Source organism: Neomonachus schauinslandi, chromosome 4, assembly GCF_002201575.2.
Source record: "Neomonachus schauinslandi chromosome 4, ASM220157v2, whole genome shotgun sequence".
Taxonomy (NCBI): Eukaryota; Metazoa; Chordata; class Mammalia; order Carnivora; family Phocidae; genus Neomonachus; species Neomonachus schauinslandi.
The window spans coordinates 96,990,579-97,009,394 of record NC_058406.1 but is presented as its reverse complement, the minus strand read 5'-3'; the positions used below and the strand labels follow the sequence as shown (position 1 = coordinate 97,009,394).

At 48.4% G+C, this 18,816-nt stretch overlaps 1 protein-coding gene across 1 annotated transcript; it reads right to left on the bottom strand.

Annotated features, from left to right (window-relative positions):
• Positions 1-4,393: 4,393 nt before the first annotated feature.
• CD2 (CD2 molecule) lies at positions 4,394-16,362 on the bottom strand. Its single transcript, XM_044914110.1, has 5 exons — positions 16,302-16,362; positions 15,882-16,202; positions 11,067-11,315; positions 7,209-7,331; positions 4,394-5,009 (listed from the first exon to the last, which is right to left on the bottom strand). Exons 1-5 carry the CDS (start codon positions 16,360-16,362, stop codon positions 4,711-4,713), a joined length of 1,053 nt encoding a protein of 350 aa, XP_044770045.1. The 3' UTR covers positions 4,394-4,710.
• Positions 16,363-18,816: the final 2,454 nt, after the last annotated feature.

The following is an 18,816-nucleotide window of genomic DNA, read 5'->3' as shown; positions in this document are numbered from 1 at the left end:
CTCTGTCAAATAAATAAATAAAATCTTTAAAAAAAAAAAGTAAGCTCTATGCCCAACGTGGGGTTCAAACTCAAGACCCCGAGATCACGAGTCGCATGCTTCACTGACTGAGCCCACCAGGTGCCCCTGCTTTTGTGGTTTATGTCTTTTATCTTTGTGAAGTGTAATGTTGTTTTGTTGGGTTTCAGAAGGCAGTGAAGGCTGATGCATGAGTGAAGCTGTTACCCTCAACTAGAAACTCCCCTGCCCTGTGCCCTCCCTGAGGACAGCCCCCTGCAGTCTAGCTATTGCCTCCCCAGTGCACGTGGCTGGGCTCAGCGGCATCAGTTCCTTTCGGGCCTCCAGGACTGATTGACTGCTTGAATCCATGAAGGTTGATTGCCCAACACAAACATTGGTTGTAAGCACCTCCTCTATGCTGGCCCTGACCAGTGGGTAGATGGCACGTGGACAGGTAGGCTATCAGAAAGACCAGAATTTCCCCTACTTTGAGTCGCTGTGAATGAGCCGCCAAGCTGTCTTCTGGAGTCCAGATGTGTCATCAGGGTGGTCCTGCTTAGGGGGCCAAAGACATGACAGCCAGGCTGGTGGCTCAGTCCAGGCTTTGTGGGGTGGTCTCACAGATCTGATCTTTAGCTTTTAATACATCTGATATAGGATTTTAGCCAATTGTCCCATGGGGCCTGATATCAGGAAACTAAGTCAGGTGAATCAAACTCACAGCACAAGTCACCTTACTGTGTACTTATTTATTAATTTATAATCCACTGTGTCTCTTTCCAATAAGTGGGCTATTTATACCTGCTATCCAGGGTATTCTTATTCAGGCATCAAGCCAGGTGGAAAGCTTAGTTGTCAGATGTCTTCTGCCCAGTAGGTCACACCAGTTACATTTACATACATTATTTCCAGAGTGAATCCTCACTCTGACCCAGTGGGCTGTTCTCCACATTTGACAGATAAGGAAACCAATATCCAATGAGGCCGAGTAAATTACTCCGGCTCTGGTACCCTTGGGCCTTCTCCCACTCTGAGCTGGATGACCACAGAGCAAGTCACAGAGATGAAATGGTCTCACAAGCTCACGGCAGAGTTCAGGATAATGAAAGGCCTCTCTAATGACCTGGGGTCTGAGTCCTGAAAGAAGACTATGGACAGGCAAGCAGGCGAGGAGCCAGGGGAACCGTGTGGGCAGTGGCCCTGATGTGTAGGACACACGACCACACTGGAGGAGCCGTGTGACTGCAACCTGGCAAGCACGGCCAGCCCCGAGGGGCCCATGTAGGAGGCTGCAGAGAGGGAGGCTGAGTCCACCAGCGGGGCCCCCTCGGAGCTAGGCTGGCCCAGCTGCTAGGGTCAGACTACTCTTCAGGGAGGGCGAGGGGCGGGGAGCTATCAGAAAGATCAAACTTTCTTTTTTTTTTTTTTAAGATTTTATTTATTTATTTGACAGAGAGAGAATGAGAGAGAGAGAACACATGAGAGGGGATAGGGTCAGAGGATGAAGCAGACTCCCCGCCGAGCAGGGAGCCCGACGCGGGACTCGATCCGGGGACTCCGGGATCATGACCTGAGCCGAAGGCAGTCGCTTAACCAACTGAGCCACCCAGGCGCCCAAAGATCAAACTTTCTTATCTTCATCTGACACTCTAGGGTATTCCTGTCCCTCGAACTACCTGGATATTTTTTCCAATTTGGCGGACTTTCTTGTATTGGAAATTCCCCTCGGAGGCTTATTTAACTGGACTGTTGCTGTTTTTCTTCCAATGTTGTATTATTTATAAGTCCTCAAGTTTGGCCAGCCACTGATGAGTAATAATTTGAGGACCCAAAGACCTGTGGTTCCCCAACTTGAATGGCTGTCGGAATCACCTAGAGAGGCCGTTAAAAACCCAGGGGCTTGGGCCCCAACCTAACCTCCTGAATCATTATTTCTTTGACAAGCTCCACAGTCTATTCTTTTTTAACATTTTTTTTATTTATTTAAAGATTCTCTACACACAACATGGAGCTCGAACTCACGACCCCAAGATCAAGAGTCTCAAGCTCCTCTGACTGACCCAGACAGGGGCCCCATTTGTTTTTCAAGTTTTTTTTTTTTTTTTTTAAGGTTGTATTTATTTATTTGACAGAGAGAAACACAGCGAGAGAGGGAACACAAGCCAGGGGAGTGGGAGAGGGAGGAGCAGGCTTCCTGCCGAGCAGGGAGCCCGATGCGGGGCTCGATCCCAGGACCCTGGGATCATGACCTGAGCCGAAGGCAGACACTTAACGACTGAGCCACCCAGGTACCCCTGTTCTTCAAATTTTTTTTATCCACAGTCTATTCTTGTGCAGCTGACCTGATCATTTCTCAGAAAGTCTATGCTTCAGACAGGGTCAGTGGCAGGTCACCCAACACCGGACACGTGGGGTGACTTCTCCACACATCTTGAGCAAAGCCCATGTTTTCCGCCTCACAGTGGAGACTGTAGCAGGGAGGGAAAGTGTCTTACATCCGTAGATGCTACACATGTCCCCTGCCCTTCTTTGACAGGGCTGTCCTCACCCATTCAGTCAAGTTACTAGTGACATTTTCAGTACACGACACTGAGAAATAGTCATTGTCCTCAGGAAGATTTCACTGATTCTAGAAAGCTTTTTTTTTTTTTTTTTACATTTTAACATCTCAGAAATGGGATCACGCCTAAAAACTGTATCTTAGCATTTGTTATAACGCAACAAAGGGTGTTTTTTCTCTCTTACCGCATATAAAATACCACTGCCCCTTCGTATTGATGGTACCTTCAGGTTGATGAAACCCAGTAGTTGAAAGAGGAATCACATACCTGGGGACACAGGGAGCTGACATGAGCCTTGCTCAGGCTGTTGCCTCTGCACGGGTGATTCTGCCCAGTGACTTTACCAACGCTACTGATTTAGTATGACTCGATTCAAATGCCTCCTCCAGGTTTCCCCAGCACCCCCACTCCATGTAGATTCAAAGTCCTTCCTCTGGGCTCCTGTACTTGCGTCTGACCTCTACTTCCCAGGCTGTGTTTCATTTGTCTGGTTATTGGTCCTCTGCTCTGTAACCAGACTGTAAGCTGAGTGTAGGCAAAGATGCCAGTGTCCATCTCTACCTAGGAGAGAGTCTGGTACATAGACATTCAGCGAATGCTGAATGACTGAACAATGAACTGTGGCGCAGTGACAGGCAATATATGTGATCGCAACCCAGGATTTCAGAAGAAAGGCCGGGCTTGGGCTGGAGAGGCCAGGGAAGGCTTAATGAAGGGAATGGGAATAGCCATGATGGCAGGATGGCTGATGGAATCCTTCAGGACTGCCGCGAAGAAGGAGAAGGGGGCAGTGCTAAGACCTTCATCTCTCCCACCAGGTAGGTCCTGGGATGACTGTTACTGGGCTGGATTTCGTGTTTGAATTTCAGGAGGCTGTGGGCGCTCATTCATCCTCATCCTTAATAATTAACTCGGGGTACTAACACAATAGACACTGGGGTTCAGAGGCAGGCACGGTTCCACCCTCAGTGAGCTCGCACAGGAAGTCCTGAGTATACAGAGACTTTGTGGTTTAGACCTCAGAGCTTCCTGCCAGATCTTGACAAGGTTTAGCAAGTGCACAAAGCCAGGAGAAGGAGGGCGGACAGGACCACAAACATGGCACCAAACATTTCAAAGCAGGTGCCTGCTCACCGCCTATTGTTTAAAACCTTAACTGAAAACTGTTTGTTTTGTTTTTTTTTTCCACTTCCCCCAGTATAGCTAGCATGGCTGCTGGCTGAGGATGGGGGATGATCTTTGCCTAGTGGCCATTTAAGACACTGGGGATTTGATGCCACCGAGGTGGCTCTCAGCCTGCCCTTTGGTGTTGTTTGATAGTCTCATGGCACCTCCAGGATTCACAGATTCCCTTCTTTTCAAGGATGATTCTACAGATCATTGTGACCATGTCTGAACAGTCAAGGAAGTGAGACCCAAATTCCGTTTGCTGATGCCTTTTTGTCACAGTTTGCTCATAGAGGTTTCAATTCAACAGACAAATCAAATAGTTTGTTGGGCCAGCCTTACAGCTGAGACCTGGGGAGCATGTTCTGGTTGTTCTGGGGTGGGGGGATTTGGTGGCCCAGATGAACTGGGGTGACCAAATTTGATCCGGCTGTCACACACCCAGCCTCTTTCTCATCCAGCAGCTTGCTGCTGGGCTTCTTTCTACAATGAGCAGACACTGGGTCAAATCAAAGCTTTTATTTCACTTCTCCCCTCCAGATGGTAGGCAAGTGTCCACCAGGCACATAAGAAACCTAAGGGTCACTCGGGCAGGTAGCCGCTTGCAGCGAGGCACGGGGGTGCTGAGACATCCCATGTCTGCAAGTGGTCTGAGGGGGCGGCAAGGAGAGCTCTCGAACTTTGTGCTCAGTGGCCCATCATCCCGATGCTGGCACTTGAATTGCTAGCCCTTCCTGGCATGATGAGGATTTGGGAGGAAGCCAGAGGCTCCAGGTGTTAGGGCACGTGAATGAGCTAGGAGATGCAGACATGGCCATGGCCCACATGCCCGGGAGGTGATAATCCTAACTTGCAGAACGCACTTGATGAAATCGCAGGTGTGGACCCCCGCGGTGGAGAAACTCCACCGTGCCTTTATGGGAAAGAACAATTTCTGTCTCTTTTAGATAGAAGAAGGGGACAACCATGTCAGGAGACAGAGTTACGAGTTTTCAGTGGCCCCATGGGGAGGTTTTGGTTGAACTCGAGGCCTAGGGAGGGGAGGACCTTTCTGCTGGTGAACTTTGGTGGCCGATGGAGGAGGAGCCTTCTTCTGTGGGTGGTGCTGGACACGGTGGCTCGGAGGTGGGGGCCGATGACAAGGGACTTGGGGCCGATGACTAGGTGGTGGAGGAGGTTGGGACACAGCTGGATTTTGAGGAGCTGATCCTGGAACCTGGCGGGGCTTCTGGCGCCTTTCCTTGGTGGTTACTCTGCGTGTTCTTATCTCCAGCTCCTCATCTGCAATAATAAAACCTCTGAGAGTCCTCTTGGAAAGGTAGGATCAATGTAAATATTTATTGAGCGTACCGCCTACGTGTGAGAAAAACACATCCTCTATGCCATCTTTGGCGCCCCGAGGTAGCTGAGGGCATGCCAGGAAGCTGTGGAGAGGACTTGAGGGGCCCAAGTCCCAGCTGTGCGGCCTTGGAGAGGCCTCTCTCATCCCCTCTAAGGCAAGCTTGGGCTGCCCATTTGCCTAGCAGTCTGTTCATCCACTATTTTGTACATTTGTCCTTCAAACATTTCTTCCCCATCTTCTCAATTTCAATGCCACTGCCGAGTAGCAGCGATGGCTCAGACACAAGCCAGTGACAGGACAATACCTGCCCTCAAGAAGCCTGAAATCAAGGAACCCGAGGCAGGACTGCAAACCACAGTGTCAGACTCTGGGAAGAACCCAGAGCCACCAGAGAGGTGCAGAGAGAGTCCCATGAGCTCTGCGGAGAGGAGGCAAGTGCGGCCAAGTGGCCAAGCCCCCAGGCTGCCTTGCACAACAAACAGGTGAACTGTGGCTCTGAGCAGCCTGCCTGGCAGAGCAGGACTGGGGGAGGGGGGGCAGCGTGCCCACCCCCCCATCACTGCAGCCGCTGCCCAAATGTCTGCTCCCCAGAATTCCTCCAGGCTCAGTGTCCTCCTCATCTCACCAGGGCACAGAATGGAAGGGGTCCCTCACTCTCAGGGTTGAGCGAGGCAGGGTGGACCCTGAGGTTGATGGTCTCCTTAAATTGTACAGAACTCCTTGCTTGCATCACCTAGTCCTGACTTAGCCCACTGGCCATAGGATTTGGGGGGAAATCATTTAACCTCACTGAGCTTAAATTTTCTCATCTGTATGAATATTATCTATCTCACAAGATCACTCGGGAAGTTGGATACAATATAATGAACGCAAAGCATTATATTACGGAGGTTAGTCCTTGGCCCAAGTGACTGACTGCTTTGTCAACATGAGCTAATTATCATGTTGAAAGCAGGGATTGTCTTGTCACGGGCTTGGAGGACTATGTGATCTTTGACCATCAGGCAATGGAGAAAGGGCCTTTGCAGGGGGACATGGACAGAAAACAGCCTGAGCAGGGCACAGACGTGAGGGAGCCATGGGTGCCCATGAGACTAGCAAGCAATTCTGCTCCATGCAGGCAGAGGGGGCTGGAGAGATGGCGGTGGAAACATGGTGCCGCGCTGGGAGCCGTGGCCTGAAGGGGACCCAAGGTAAAAAGTCTGAAGTAAGGAAGCCAAGTCCAAGACCACCCCTGGCTGGGCAGGTTCAGCTCAGGTCCTTGTTTGTGTGGTGCTGCAGGCCACTGGCATGGGCATCACATACCCCGTCTAAGGAGAGACCCAGAGTGAGAGGACCCAGTCCTACTGTGAATGTCAGATTACACAGAACCTGAGGGGCTGCTTGCCTGGCTGCATGTCTTGCTGTGGCCGGATGTGCCCCGCTGGACCCACCTGCAGCATGGGGTCCCAGCACCCCCAGAGCCCACAGAGACACCTGATGTGCCATTATCTGAACTCGCTGCCTTGGGAGGCCTGTGTTCCTTGAGCCAGCTCCCCACTTACAAGCACAACATTTTCATTCTTGCTGGGTTGTTGGACAGGCCTGATTTGAGGAAGAAACAGTCCCAGCACGCATACCCCCTCTGAATAACAAATTGGAAGGGGGTATAACTCCCTGGTTTTAGATCACATGTGTCCTGCGGGTCCCTGAAATTTTACCTGTGTTTCTAGGAGCGTGGTTCTGAACACACCTTGCCTGCCTCCACCCCCCCCCCCCCCCCCCCTCCAGAGAGGATGAGATATTTGTTCATGGAGATGCCATTTCGAAGCTAATCATTCTACCCACGTAGAGATGTGTGGCTCATTCAAAATATGTCCACACAGGGCTTCGACCGAGTCAGCTTCGGTGGCGCATTCCAAGGGGCCAACCAAGATTCGGCTTCTCAACGCTCTCCTACCGTCACCACTGAGAATTTATTTTTCAAAGATCAAGCTAACCAGAGAATGGAAAAACCTGTAACCACCGGTTATAACCCTGACATTCTGAAACTCCCCATCTCCATTATTTTCCTTCCAGACTCACAGTGTCATCCCCATGAGTTGTTTCCACGGGGATTTTGCCCTGGCCTGCGGTGGGACAGAAGCGGGGGAGCTTACCATTTCTCCTACTGTTCTGCTTTTTTCTCTTGTTGATGTAGAAAATGAGTAGTGTCATAAAGATGATGAAGATGATGCCTCCTCCACAGATACCAACAATGAGATACAAGTCCAGACCCTTCTCTGCAAGAGGAACAGAAATGCATGGAGGTGAGGGGTCCTGGGCCGAAGGGCCATTTCATGGCTCTGGCCAAGGATTCCTGCCTCCCGCATGAAGCAGGTAAAAGAGCCTCATGGGGCTTTTCACCCTCAGAAAAGCCGAGCGCATGGAGGCAGTCAGTTGTGTCGATCTCTGAAAGCGCGGGGGTCTGGCCTAAGCCCCCCAGACGGCTGCTCTGTACCAGACATGCCAAATTCTTTGGGTGCCCGGCATTGCCCCCCTCCCCCCGCCGCCCGCCCCACAGCCCCGTCAAGGAGCATGTCACAGAAGTTTAGCTCTGGGAAGGAGTTTAGAGACAATCTAGGGTCACTTGTGGTTTCATAGGCCCAGAGAGGGAAGATGGGTTGCCTGAGGCCACAAAGTATCTGTTCCTGAGTGGTGCCTTAAGCAGCCCCTTGTCCATGTTTCTGCACTATGTATCCACCATCTCTGGCTGCCCTCCTACACCAGGTGGGGTGTTTTTGTTTTGTTTTGGTGTTTCTTTGGTTTCCGAAGACTCAGGGTAAAAGTTTCACTTGTCCAGCCCGCTGGTCAGCTCCCCCTCCCAGATTTTCCCTGGCCTATGAGAGAAACTCAGACACGCAGTGAGTCAGCTTAGCAGCAGCGGTGGATTTGATCTTGAGGTCACAGACCTTCAGTCACCGCAATGCAGTGAGGATAACCACTCAGTGTTCAGAGAAATGGGTTTGAATCCAGGCTCTTCTAGGCAAGAGCTGTGTGACCTTTGGCAAGCTACTCCACCTCTCTGAGCCTGTTCCATTCGGCATGAAAAGGAGATAATGAAACTTACATCACAGGGTGGCTGTTGGAGGTCAATCAGATAATGGAAGTAAAAGTGCTTTGTAAACTGTAAAACAACACACAGAGGCAAGGTCTGGCTCTTAGCAGAGCTCTGTGCACTGGTGTTTCTGGGGGCTGTGTCCCCAGGAGAGGGACTGGGCCGCCTGCCCTTGGTGAGTCAAGGGCACTTAGAGAGGCCTCAGCTGAGGCCAGGTGTCAGGGCACTCGCACATCTGGAGGACAAACCGGAGCTTGGCCAGCATCACAAGGAGACCCTTTTCCAGCCAAACATCCCTGGGAAGTCCCTGTTACACGTGAAGCCCAGGATGAGCCCTGGGAGTAAGCCAGAGGCCCAGAAACCAAACTGAACAGATTTTCTGACAGCAACAGTCTGTTAATTCTCACTGTTTTTCCTCTCTGCCCCACTCTTGGCCTGCCAGTCACACAACCTCCCCTGCTCTGCGGACGGATGTGCTTCCATTGGAAGATTGCATGGGACCAAGAAAGCATTGGGGTCCTTGAAGGCTCCGGGGGCTGGAGCTGGGGGCTGCTGGAGTCTCTCTCGGGCTGACCTTCCCAGGGTCTGACCCAGTGGGAACAGGTTGGGGAGCAGGGGCTGAGCCGTGCAGCCACTGCTAAGCTTTTGAGCCCTCACACGGGGTGGCCACACCTCTGTCTGGGGCACTCATGGAAACGGAGGCATGCCTCACACTGTCCATTCACAGGTCTGTCCAGCAGGGCCCTCTGAGGCACCTGGGGTGCTCTCGGCAGGGAACATTCCAGCTTGTCTCAGAGGCAGCTGGGGCTCCATCATTCAAAACCACGCCCTCACCATCTCGAAATCCAAGCATACCGCTTCCCGCATGACGCCCCCATAAGTTCATGTGAGGCGGTCCTTCAGCATCCAAACCTGCTCCTCCCTCAGTGTTTTGGTTTCAAGGATATGCTCGCTTTTTGCTGAGCCAAATGGATAGTCTTTCCTTGCCCCTCTCTGGCTTGGACCTTGAAGGTGATCCCTTTGAGAGTCTTCAAGAGCACCTGTCCCTCCCCCGCCTCCCCCCGGATATCCTTCCCATCTTTTCAGTGGCCCTTTTCCAGACCTGCCCCAGAGGGTAAGGGATGTGAATGTTCTACCTTTGAACCTTGGCTTCTCCTGAGGCCCTTCCTGACTCCCTCCATCCCCGATGCACACACATTTCTATACTGGTGGGATCTGGTTAGAATAAACATGAAGAACACAGTTGCCAGATAAACCACAGGAAATGCAGTTACATTTGAATTTCAGATAAACAATGAATAATTTTTAGTAGAAGTATGTCTTCCCCAGAAGGGGGAAAAGAGGTCGTGAAGTCAAGAAGGGGCAGCTTTGCTCACTGCGCCTTCGTGATGGGGGGTTGTGGAGTCATGGCTGGTAGACTGACATGAGGGCGAAGTGATGCCCGTCTAAGCGTGTGGTCTTGGCAGCTTCTGAGATGCCCCCCAAAAGCCCCAGCCCCCTGGTATTCCCTCCTATGCATGTGGGCTGGGCTTACTGTGTCACTTCTGAAGAACAGAATATGGCAGAAGTGATGGGATAGTACCCCTGAGACTAAGTTACAAATAGACCGTGGCGTTTGCCTCAGGCACTCACTCAGGCTCTCTCTTAGCCTGGCTAAGGGCAGCTGGTAGCCATATTGTGAGGCGGCCCAACAGGCCCCGTGAGCGAGCCCCGACGAGCAGAGCCTGGACCCAGCCCACCTGACTGTGGTCCCGGCCGGTGTCCTGACCGCAGCCGCATGTAAGAGCCACAACTGCCCAGCTAAGACGCTCCCAGACTCATGACTCACAGAAACTGCGAGCGAGTCACGGGTGTTTTAAGCCACCAACAAAGGTAATTTGTTATGCAGCGGCAGGTAACTCCTTCAACGCGTATATAAGAAAGCCTCACGTCTGACTTCATACCAGCTCAAGGGCTGTTTCCTGAGGTAACTCACCAGCCATAGTCCCTGTAGAATCTCAGGGCCTCTGGCCCAGGAACTACTTTACTGTGTTCAGTCTCCCTTCAGAAGGGTTAAGCAGACAGAGTACCAGACGAGGAAACTGAGGGATCATGGGGCTCATTCTCTTTGTGGACCAGGAGGCTGAAGCCCAGAGAGGGGAAGGAACTCTGACAAGGTAATCCCGCTGAATTTGGACAGACGCAAACTAGAAGTCCAGGCCCCTGGTTCCCAGAGCTCCGCCAACAGCAGGCTGCCTCTCCAATATTACTTCCAGGAGTCATGTGAAGCAAGAACTCTGGGGGGAGAGCTTACATGCCTGGGGTTTCAGGACTTCCTGACGCGGGGCTGTCAGCTCTTTGGCAGGAGGGACATTGCCTCACGGGGTCCACCATCCTCTCTGGCCTTGAGCTCATCCTCTCTCCATGCCCCTAACTTCTGGATTTTTACCTTGGCTCCTGATAGGAGGTACTGCCCATCTCCCTTCCAGAAAGTCATCTTTTTTGTTCCCTTCTCCATTGTTAGCCTGGGAGTCACAATCCTGGTCACTGACTAGCTGAGGGACCTCAGGCAAATCAGTTGACCTCTCTGGGAAATGGGGGTTTGCATGAGATAACCTCTACAGTTCCTTCTACCTCTTCAATTGGGCAATTCTTTCTCCCAGAAGAGGATCTTTATAATTGCCAGAGGTTACCAGGCTCGAGTTACTGTGCTCCATGGAAGGACACCCACGATGGGTAACCATAGAACACCACTTTCTCTCTCCTCCAAGGATTGCCTTGGAGGTTTCCAGGAGGAAGAGGTGTGTTTTCAATTCTCACCCTGAGCCAAGGCTGCCTCCTAGCCCCGGGACCCAGGTGCTGGAGTGAATCTCTGCCCTGGACCTGGCAGGCTGTGTTTGCGAACTAAGCCCGGGGTGTCTGACCAGCGCTTGCCACGCACCTGAACAATTGATGGTCACCCCTCTGTTTTGCTTACTGACTCGGTTCTTTGCTGTGCAGTTGAATGACATACTCCGTTTGGTCGTCCACTTGTTTCTGGCTATCGTCCGAGAAATAGTTTTAGATGCAGCATTATCTAATACTGTGTTATCTAGATACAGCATTAATTCAGGGTCCGTTCCACTCCTTATCTCACAGGTCACGTTTCTGCTGGTACAACTCCAGAACATCACAGGTAGTGAAACCTCCTCTGGAAAAAAAAAATCCAATTCATATTAGCCAATTTTCTGATTTTTTAGAAAATATTTTATTTATTTATTTGAGAGAGAGAAAGCATGAGGCGGGGAGGGTCAGAGGGAGAAGCGGACTCCCTCCTGAGCAGGGAGCCCGATGTGGGACTTGATCCTGGGACTCCAGGATCATGACCTGAGCCGAAGGCAGTCGCTTAACCAACTGAACCACCCAGGCGCCCTAATTTTCTGATTTTAATAGACATTAATAGGGGCGGAATGGAGTTAGTTTGGGACCAGGGAACAATTTCCAAGACCACTAGCTATTTTTGAAAATCTTTTATTTTATTTTATTTTTTTTTTATACAGCACATTCAGCACAAAATTTTTTCTGTGAAGTTCATAGCTACATTACATGAGTAAAAAATATATATATATATATCAAGAGTTTATGTGCTATTTTGTACCTTAAAATGTTTTCACATACATGATATCATTTAATCCTAACAAACAGAAGAGGTTGATGTTTTCTTGCCATTTACAGAGGACATAACCAAGACCTGAGGTTAAATGGTGGACTAAGGGCATCCACTAATAAATGACAGATCAGGGGAGGAGCCCACTCTTCCAAGTCCAAGTTCAGTAGCATGGGTAAGACGGTTAACATGTCCTGATCCCCACAAGCCTGAGGGGGGAGCAGTGCTTCAAAGCAGCCAGGAACCCTGCCCTGGAGGCATCATTCCATGTGTGGCCTGGGACCTTGGTCACAAACAAACCCCACCCCCACCCATCCACCAGGTCCTGGGAGCAGAGGGCCAGGCATGCAACTCAAGCTCTGGGGTGAGTGGGCACCAGCCCCTTTCCTCACCCAAAGCTGCTCGGCCCCTCACTGTGCCTCACTGGACCTCATCTGTAAGAGACGGATGAGAAAGACATGCCCCACCTGTCGTAATGGGGACAACCTGTGATAGGGCCCTGGGCACATGGTTAGGTACTGACGTTATTGGTGGTCGTTGTTACATTCCTAATCGTAAACTCCCTGCCTCTCTTTTTATGACACCATAATATGCCAAGGCTGTGGCATGAAAGACAAAGTCCTTGGCTTCAGATGGGGCCAGTGGAAATCCTAACTCCACCACTTCTTAGCTAGCGTGACCTCCTCCTTTTTCTTCTCTTCTGTTCTCAATCTCACCCTTACTCTCTTTCCCCAGGTTTACCACCTTTCTCTCTCAATCTCTCTCCATTCCTTATGCAGCCAGATGGCTTCTTTTTCAATGACTCCCTCCCTCCTTGCCTCCCAGACAACGTATCTTCTCCATGAACTTTCCCATCAGATTTCATTTTTGCCCTAGTATATCCGCATGTGGAAGTTCACTTTTCTTCCCATCCCAAGACTCTGTGTGATCCAGAATGAAGAAGATGGAGGGTCTACAAGGCAACCAGTGCAGAGTCTAGGGGTCAAATCAAGGTGTTTACTTGCCTCTTCAAAATGGAAAGAATCCTTTTTTCTATTTATAACAGTGACATCCAATCATTGTAAAAATTGATCAGATGAAGCAAAATGTTTCAAGATTAAAAATCACATGCCAGGGTGCCTGGGTGGCTCAGTCGGTTAAGCGTCTGCCTTCGGCTCAGGTCATGATCTCAGGGTTCTGGGATTGAGCCCCGCATCAGGCTCCCTGAGCAGGGAGCCCGCTTCTCCCTCTGCCTCTCCCCCTACTCATGTGTGCTCTCTCTCTCTCTCTCAAATAAACAAAATCTTAAAAAAAAAATCTCATGCAATTCTACTACCCAGAGTCAATAATTATTAATATTTTTATGTATATCCTTACCAGGTGATTTCTATACATAATATCCATATAAATAATGTTTTAAAAACTAAAACTGGATCATATGATTTTATAGTCTGCCTTATTCCTCCTTACCGATGATCTATGATGAAATTCTTTCCTTTTAAACGTCAATAAATATTCATCTCTACCATCTTTTTAAATGATGTATTCTTAATTTAATGAATAAGTTTATAACTGCTGGGGACTTTGCAATCCTTTCCAGTATTTCATTAATATAAACCACACAGTGATGAGCAGGCTCTTGAAGCCATGTCTTTGGACATGCCCTCTCTGTAAGGTAGCTTCCGGAAGAGGCATTGCTGGATCAAGTGAGGGTACATCACATACATGAGAACTCCTTAGTTCTAGGTCTCTAGGATTTATTCATTCTCCGCCAACACACGTTTTTAAGAGGGCTTCCAAGGCCTCTTCGGCCAGGGGAAGCAGCCCCCTCATTAAGGAGATATGAGTACAGAGACCAAAGCTATGAGAAGCACGAAGAAACAGGGATGGGGGAGGGCATTAGCACTGCGCAGATGGGTATTGGGTCCCAGGTCCTGCAGGGCACCTTTGTTTAGCTGTCTCATTGAATATCCCGTGGAGTTATTATTACAAAGATCAGACTCAGAGCAGACAGAGAATTTGCCCAAAGCCATGTGGCAAGTAATGGGGAGCAGACCACACACTGAATTAAGATGCTGTGTGACCCTGACACACACACACAACAGCCGGTGGCTGTTGTGTCACGGAAAGATCTCTGTCTTCTGGCCAAGGAATGTGGGGTTTATTTGGGGGATAAAGAAAATGTTCTAAAAGTCAATTGTGTGCTAGTTGCGCAACTCTGTGAACATACCAGAAGCCGTTGAATTGTACACTTTAAGTGGATGAACTTCTGGTATGTGAATTCTATCTCAATAAAGCTGTTTGAGGGGGAAAAAATGTCACCACCCTTGTTCAGAGAAGCCCTGGATTTGCACCCTGACTCTGCTCCCGTCAAGCTGTGTGACTTCGGAGAAGTCGCTTCTGCGTCCCTGTAGATAATGAGAGGATAATCACAACTAGCTCTCGGTACTGTCGGGAACCTTAAGTAAGATCATGGAGCACAGCACCCCACACCGAGCTGGGTAACCATTACCACTGCATTACTGGACGAGGCGCAAACGTGAGGCTCGTGTTCAGAAGGGAACACTTGAGCCCATGTGGACAGGAGTCATGAGAACTGGGTTCCCAGAGCCCATAAGCAGAGCCCCCTTCCAGCTCCCTTCTCAGTCCTGCCCCATTTCTGGAAGGTTGCAGGGGCCTAGGGCCCGGAGAGTTGTCACTTGCAGGGAGTTGGCACATGTGGGATTGCTGAGAGCAGGGCTGGAGGTGAGCCTAGTGAGGGGGGAGGGGCCCTGCCTCCAGCGCGTTTCCTGTGCGAAGCACAGAAATACTGGTTTATTTGCCCGCGGAATCTCTGGCTTGTGCGCCTGTCTTCCTCTCCAAGCTAGGTGCTTCTTCCCCTTCTCACTTCTTTTTTTTTTTTTTTTTTTAAAGACTTTATTTATTTATTTGACAGAGAGAGACACAGCGAGAGAGGGAACACAAGCAGGGGGAGTGGGGGAGGGAGAAGCAGGCTTCCCGCTGAGCAGGGAGCCCGATGCGGGGCTCGATCCCAGGACCCTGGGATCACGACCCGAGCCGAAGGCAGATGCTTAACGACTGAGCCACCCAGGCGCCCCTCCCTTCTCACTTCTTATCACCCCCTCCCAAGTATCCCCAGACTTTCAACATCAATGTCATTTCAATTTTGCTTTCTCTTCCTAGTCTCCTGCACCCAAGCCATCTTGCCCATCCTTTCTCCACCCAGGACTCTCCGCATACTCTACTTCCTCATTTTACAGGCACCCCTCATCGACTCCAGGGGCCCTCGGTTCTGTCTGCCCATTAGTGCCAGCTGGGGAACTTTGGCACCTACTGATGCCCAGGGCCCATGCCAGGAAATTCTGATCTGACTGGTCTGGGCCGGGACCTTGGCCCCGGTAACTTTTCCTAGGGTCTCCCATTGACTCTAACATACAACCTGAATTCAGAATCCCCAAGCAGCTCCCCACCCCCACCCACCTACCTCGGACTGGACTGTAGCAACAGCTCCCTGGCTCATCTTCAGGAGGCACTCCCGCCCTCCCAGGGCATCACATACATAAGGCCACACCTGGTATCTTTTCTACAGCTATAGCAAAAATTATCTTCAGCTTTTGATCACTCTGATGTTGAACAGATCTGAAACAAGGGCTGTTCATCTTTAAATTCATTACTTCCAGCCATTTCCTGCCATATAACTACTCTTTCAGGGCATCCTGGCTTGAAATGTCTCTGTGGATGGAAGACCCACTGCTCTCCAGTTAGTCTGCCCCACACCCAGCTTGCTCCTTCATCGTCCACCTGAAATGACCACTTTTCTCTTCTGCCCACCTGTTCCTCTCCTCCTGACCTTAATCGAGGTTCTACATGCAACTGCATATCCCCATAACCACTGAAGAGAGCATTTTAGGCAAAGAGAGTTGAGGTTCTATCAGCCGTGTATTTCCCCACGTGGAGACTCCATCTCTTCCACAGGACGGAGCCCTCACTGAGGTGGGAGAGATGCATTAGATCTCCTTTAGGGCTCCCCCAAGGCCGAGGTCAGGCTGGGGCCATTCCATACATGCTATTCCCCAACTTGCTAAATAGCACCCAGGCTGAGATGGAAGAATTTAGGGAACCAACACTTACCTTGAATCTTCAGTTGAAATGTTTTGTCCAATATGTTCTTTCCATTTGTAGCATATATAACCACCCTGTAGGAATCACTGTCCTCTATCTTCAGATGTTTAATTTTCAGAGCTCCGTTTGTTGATACATTGTATCTTCCACCTGTCTCTTTAAGTTGGCCCATTTTGAGTCGTGCAACCTTGATTTTGCCTTTTTCCCATCGTATATCATTTATATTATCATTCATTTGAAAACCAGTAATGTTCAGGTTGAAGTCTTGACCCAGGGTACCCCAGACAACATTGTTTTCAGGGGCTGCACCTATAAAAAGCAAGACAGTTCCTGAGATCTTGAGACACACTGCCGGAGAAAGTTGGGCTATGACCTCTTTGACTCTTATGCTCATGTTAGGGTCTCCAGTGGAGACCCACACTGACTTACCTTTGGTAGAAGCGATGAAAATCAGAAGGAAGCTGGCTAAGATTTGACATGAGAGGCTCATCTTTAGGGTTAGTTTCCTTGTTATGATTTGAGCTCTTCCTGCAAAAGGAACTAAAGTAAGACCAGTGGAATCCACCCTCTGAGAGCTGAACCACGTGCCTCGCTTTTACTTCTTTTACAGTTAGCATAAAACACATGTACACGCACACACACACACACACACACACACCTACACCCTCAGCAGACCAACCCTGCTGAGGGGCTCCTTTACCAAAGCAGGTGTGTTTATCATGCGTAGTGTCTTCTTATCAAATTTTAATCCTCACAACAACCTTGGGTGGATTTTATTACCCCCATCAAAGAGAAAAGGAACCGAGAGGCTAAGTAAATCACTCCAGAGCCCCCTTTGGTTAACAAGGAGCCAAATGTAACCATACAGCCTGCTTCTATCCATTCTGCTATGCTGCCTCTAACAAGACACATCAAAATATAGGTAAGTGTTCATAAGTGAATAGCAGCATACAAATATTTATCCTGTGAGTACAAGTATTGGAGAATGTAGACACGTGAGAGAATTATGAAAATAGATTTTTTTTCTCTTCCTCAACAGGTGTTTTCTAGGTTCTAAAATTCTTTGTGATTAAAAAGACAGGGGCACCTGGTGGCTCAGTTGGTTAGGCCACTGCCTTCGGCTCAGGTCATGATCCTGGAGTCCTGCGATCGAGCCCCTGATCGGGCTCCCTGCTCAGCAGGGAGTCTGCTTCTCCCTCTGACCCTCCCCCCTCTCATGTGCTCTCTCTCATTCTCTCTCTCTCAAATAAATAAATAAATAAATAAATAAATAAATAAATAAAATCTTTAAAAAATTAAAAATAAATAAATAAAAAGACATATAAGTTGAGTCTCAACTGTAAGTGCTTGAAATCCCCAGATCTTAAGTTCAGCATACATTTTACAACTCTGTTGAAATTCAGTTAGGCAAATAAAAACTTGTTCCCAAACAAACGAAAATGCATAGAGTCTGTGGAATACTATCAAACAACCAGACTGAATCATTCAGAGCATTTACGATGGTTAATACTACAGATGGTTAAGGAAAGGAAGAGAGAAAGAAAAAAGGAGAAGTGAGGGAGGACTCAGAGGGAAAGAGGAGAGCAATTTGTGATTCAGGGAGAGAAAGAAAGTGATGTATTGGATGCACCCAGAAAAAAATGCACTGAGAAGCCAGCCAATGACAGATTTCCAAAGTAAATGTCCAGTTTTGTGCTTCCTGAGGAGAGAGTGAGTAAAAATCTTAGAAATTATGCTTGCTTTCTTTTTTTTTTAATTTAGGCACAAATATGAATATTATCTCTCAGCACGTTGCCCAGGAAATGAAATTAAGACAGAGCACTGGATCTCAACCACTGAGTAAAGGGAAACCTACATAGAATATTTACTTCCTGATTGTGTGACAAATTCCTAATGCATATCAGCTGCAAAAATAAACTCTAGTTGCATTAAATTCTTAAGTGCTAAAAAACAACACAGAAATATATCTTCATATCTTTGAGTATGGAAGGCCTACCTACATATGCTATATGATCCAAAAGTAATAAAGAAAAAATGGACACAATTGACCACATAAAAATGTGACATTTATTTGTAGGCAAAGAAATGGACAAAATGAAAAGACATGATGGAAAATATTTGCAGTATATATGAAAAATGATTAATATCCAAGAATATAAATTATTCCTATTAAGAAAAAAGAAAACTCAGTTTTTTATTTTTTTTAACATTTTATTTATTTATTTGAGATAGAGACATTGAGAGAAAGAGTGCACGAGAGGGGAAGGGTCAGAGGGAGAAGCAGACTCCCCACTGAGCAGGGAGCCCGATGCGGGACTCGATCCCGGGACTCCAGGATCATGACCTGAACCGAAGGCAGTCGCTTAACCAACTGAGGCACCCAGGCACCCAAAAACTCAGTTTTTTAAATGGGCAAAGATACAAATAAACAGTTTGTAGAAGAAATGCTTAATAGAAGAAATATCAATAAACTTTTGAGAGGACATCTAATATAGCCATGAAATACCATTCTCACTACCATATTGGCAAAACTAGAAAAGATAATAATTTACATTATTGATAAGAATATAGGGAGAAACATGCACCTTCATACAATACTGAAGGGGGTATAAATCTATACCTCACGAGAGATGAAATTTGGCCATTTCTGCCAAACTTCAAAGAATATATTTTTCTTACCTAGTAATTTTAATTTGAGAAATCTATTCTACACAGATATTTGCATAAATGTGCAAAATTTCTGCTCAAGGATGTCTGTTGTAGCATTTTTTTGTAATAGAAAATTGCAAACAACTAAAATGATGGTAGACTCATATTATGAAATACCGTATAACAGTTAAAATAGAATAAAGTAGGCCAAAAAGTGACACATCACCTTATGTATTATAATTAGTGTATACATGGAAAAAAGTCTGGAAGGATTCATGCTGAACTTTTAACAGTG